This window comes from Trichechus manatus, unplaced genomic scaffold (genome assembly GCF_000243295.1).
Source record: "Trichechus manatus latirostris isolate Lorelei unplaced genomic scaffold, TriManLat1.0 scaffold00261, whole genome shotgun sequence".
NCBI lineage: Eukaryota > Metazoa > Chordata > Mammalia > Sirenia > Trichechidae > Trichechus > Trichechus manatus.
In genome coordinates, this window is record NW_004444197.1 from 1,798,875 (window position 1) to 1,802,000 (window position 3,126).

General features: G+C 49.8%; 2 protein-coding genes across 3 annotated transcripts in view; one reads left to right on the top strand and one right to left on the bottom strand.

Annotated features, from left to right (window-relative positions):
* TAF11 (TATA-box binding protein associated factor 11) overlaps nucleotides 1–1,572 on the bottom strand; it is a 15,090-nt gene extending 13,518 nt beyond the window's left edge. For both annotated transcript variants that reach the window (XM_004389837.2, XM_004389836.2), the window contains exon 1: nucleotides 1,327–1,572. In XM_004389837.2, the coding sequence (XP_004389894.1) occupies nucleotides 1,327–1,497 (171 nt within the window). In that variant the 5' untranslated portion in view covers nucleotides 1,498–1,572. The remainder of the gene's footprint in view (nucleotides 1–1,326) is intronic.
* A 1,421-nt stretch (nucleotides 1,573–2,993) lies between these two features.
* LOC101359077 (ankyrin repeat and SAM domain-containing protein 1A) overlaps nucleotides 2,994–3,126 on the top strand; it is a 168,792-nt gene continuing 168,659 nt past the window's right edge. The window contains exon 1 of the mRNA XM_023724813.1: nucleotides 2,994–3,061. Coding sequence (XP_023580581.1) covers nucleotides 2,994–3,061 — 68 coding nt within the window. The remainder of the gene's footprint in view (nucleotides 3,062–3,126) is intronic.

Sequence of the window (3,126 nt, forward strand, 5' to 3'; positions counted from 1 at the left end):
CTAATTATTATTTAAATCCTTTCTGTCCTTGAGACGTGTTTTAAAGGCTCTTTCCTCAAATAGTTTTTGTCACATCTTTCTTTTTTTCTAAAAGTTCTTACTTTGTATATTTTGAGGCAACTTTATGCTCTGAAAGGTTATTTTCCATCTAATCTAGTGTGGATTCCATGATCTCTTAAGTCCCTTCTAGCTCTAAGACCCCAAGATTCTATCTCTAGAAACGAAACACAGAGAAGGCTGAGATTCTGGTCCCTTGGCAGATCTTCAGCTAGGCAACATTCTGAGCTCTACGGGTGGCACAACTGATGGGTCTGATGTTTTTATGCTCTATAGACTCCTTGACATTAGCACACAAGTGGCTGTACCTGGTAGCAGTTAAATGTCCCAAGAGAGTAAGAATGTCTCTCTTTAATGGATCTGATCAACTCTGCCATCTGTTAAGTCAGAAGTTATGCTTAACCAACATCTAAGAGTACCCATGGGCGCACTGGTGGTTCAGTGGTAGAACTCTTTCATACGGGAGACCCAGGCTGGATTCCTGGCCAATGGACCTCATGCACTGCCACTCCATCAGTGGAGCTTCCAGATTAAGATGGATTTAAGGCCTGGCATCTACTTTCCAAAATCAGCCAATGAAAACCCTATACAACCCAATGGTCCAATACAAGCTATCACGGGGATGGTACAGAACCGGGCAGTATTTCAATCTGTTGTGCAAGGGGTCCCCATGATTCTGGCAGATTCTACGGCAGCTAACAATAACAAGAGGACTTGTTGCGGTGAAAAAGATATTAGGTCAATAGTCGGTAATCCTGGGTTCTATTGCTGGCTCTTGCACTAAATCTCAGTGTGGCATCAGGTCCCAATTTCCTCACCAGAGACTGTTTCGAATTTCCTTAAACCAAAAAACCAAACCCATTGCCGTCGAGGCGATTCTGACTCATAGCTTCAGTTTGGAAACCCTGATGGCGTAGTGGTTAACAGCTACGACTGCTGACCAAAAGGTCGGCAGTTGAAATCCACCAGGTCCTCCTTGGAAACCGTATGGGGCAGTTCTACTCTGTCCTGTAGGGTCGCTATGATAATAAAATTCCCTTAGAAGTAGTTTAATCTCTAAGAGCGAGGATTAAAAATATTAACCCAGTGCGTGGGCGTCTAGAATGTAACCAGCGCTAGGGTTTTTTTTCCCCCCTCATGATTGACAATCTAGAGGGAGTCGTGAGTTCGAGCTCTCGTAGCTTGGCAGGGACCAACCAAGAAACCTGGCGAGCAGCCAGTAACTCAGTTTCGGGGTATTCCTCCAGCCTCTGCAACACATCTCCCTACCTCGCCTTCTTCCACCGGGGTTTCTTTCAAGTCCCCATCTCCGTCCCCGTCAGTTTCCTCCGGTATTCCGTCCGTGCTGGTGGTACCGGAACCCAAGGGAGCGGCGGGCGTCTCATTTGACTCCCCTGTCTCTCCACCTTTGTCCGTAGGCGACTCGCAGGCATTGTCCATCGCCGCGAGAAGCGAAGGCAAGAGGAGATCGCCGTGCTGTCAGACAAAACAGCTCTGAACCCCGCGCGGCACTACAGCCCAAGAACTTACTTTCTGTCGTCGCGCAGCGATGACATCACCGCTACCACTCGTCGGAGGGGTCAATTAGAGGCTCGTATAGAGAATTTTTTGGTGATTTGTTTTAACTGCAATGTATCGGTGGGGTGACGGAAAATCGGCGGTACGGAGTTCAGTCTGTGATCCTTCGCCCCGAGGCAACCAGCATTTGTGAAGGCGCCGACTTTTGTTTACTGAAGGGCTTCTTTTTCCTTTCTGCCTTTTTAAAAATGCAATGTCAGTTAACCCCCTCCTTAACCTGACTCCCTCAGAGTAAAGAAGTTGGGGGGACATGGAAGGAAGCTCAATTCCGTTGTATGCTCGTGCCGTGGGATACGGCTGCCTTGGACTAGCAAACTTCAGGCAGAGACTTAACCGCGTACGTTCCAATTAAACAGAGACTGCAGGCCTGTGTTTACAATGAATTGCTAACATTTCTTTTCTATTCCGCATGCATTAAAAAAAAAAAAGTAATACTAGATTGAGCAGAAAGTATTCAATCCATTTATTCACTCCACAACTCTTGAGCGCCTACTTCGATTCAGGAACAATGCTAGGTACCAATGAACAAAACAGTTCCTACTCAAATGATTTTTACAACTCACCAGTAGTTGGAAAGATCGGGGCCGGTTTCACAAATTTGACTTTTTATGTCAGTTTGGCTAATCCCATTTAAAAAAAAAAAAAAAAGAGAGAGAAAACAAATCCTTTCGGGGTCAAATTCTCTCCTTTGAATGTTTCACTCTAATGAGCCATTTCAGGGATTGGGAGGACGAAGAGGTGAGGATAGATGTTTTAAAACTTTCCTCTCTTCCCTCCTTGGAGCTCCTTAAGAAAGTACGGTAAAAGGGCACGTTGTATTCACCTATCACTAGGTTCCCGCGTCCATTAGATATTTAACTTGTGAGTGCTGAAAGAATGAACTTGGAAATGTAGGTGCGCGTTACCATATTCCTCTCTTTGTTTCTACGCTGCCTGGATGAATTACCGTATTTCCTGTCCCATGGGCTCCCAAAACCTTGGTAAAGGAGTGCACTTTGGGAGGCGTGTACAGGTGAACCCCGTTTGTCCCCTTCCACCTGGACAGCGAATGGCCCACGGCGATGTCACCTTGCCCCTCGAGCCCTATCAGCACAGCGTGGTCCACTTCGCGCGGGAGCCAGCCACCTGCGCCCGCCCTCCGAGCCCCGCCCAGCTAGGTGCGCAAGGGGGCGGGGCTCGGGGGAGCGGTGACGCGTGACGCCAGATCCCGGAAGTGACGCGCACGTGGGGAAAAGGCGGGGGTGGTAGTGTCCCCGGCCGGTTTGGGGGGTGCGTTGCCCGGAGACAGAAAGTTTGGGAGCCAGCTCGGGCTTAGCTGCGGCCCCGGGGCGGTGGTCTAGGGGACGGCGGCCCCGGGGATGGGGAAGGAGCAGGAGCTGCTGGAGGCGGCCCGCACCGGCCACCTCCCGGCCGTGGAGAAGCTGCTGTCCGGGAAGCGGCTCTCTTCAGGCTTCGCAGGCGGCGGCGGCGGCGGCGGCGGCGGCAGCGGCT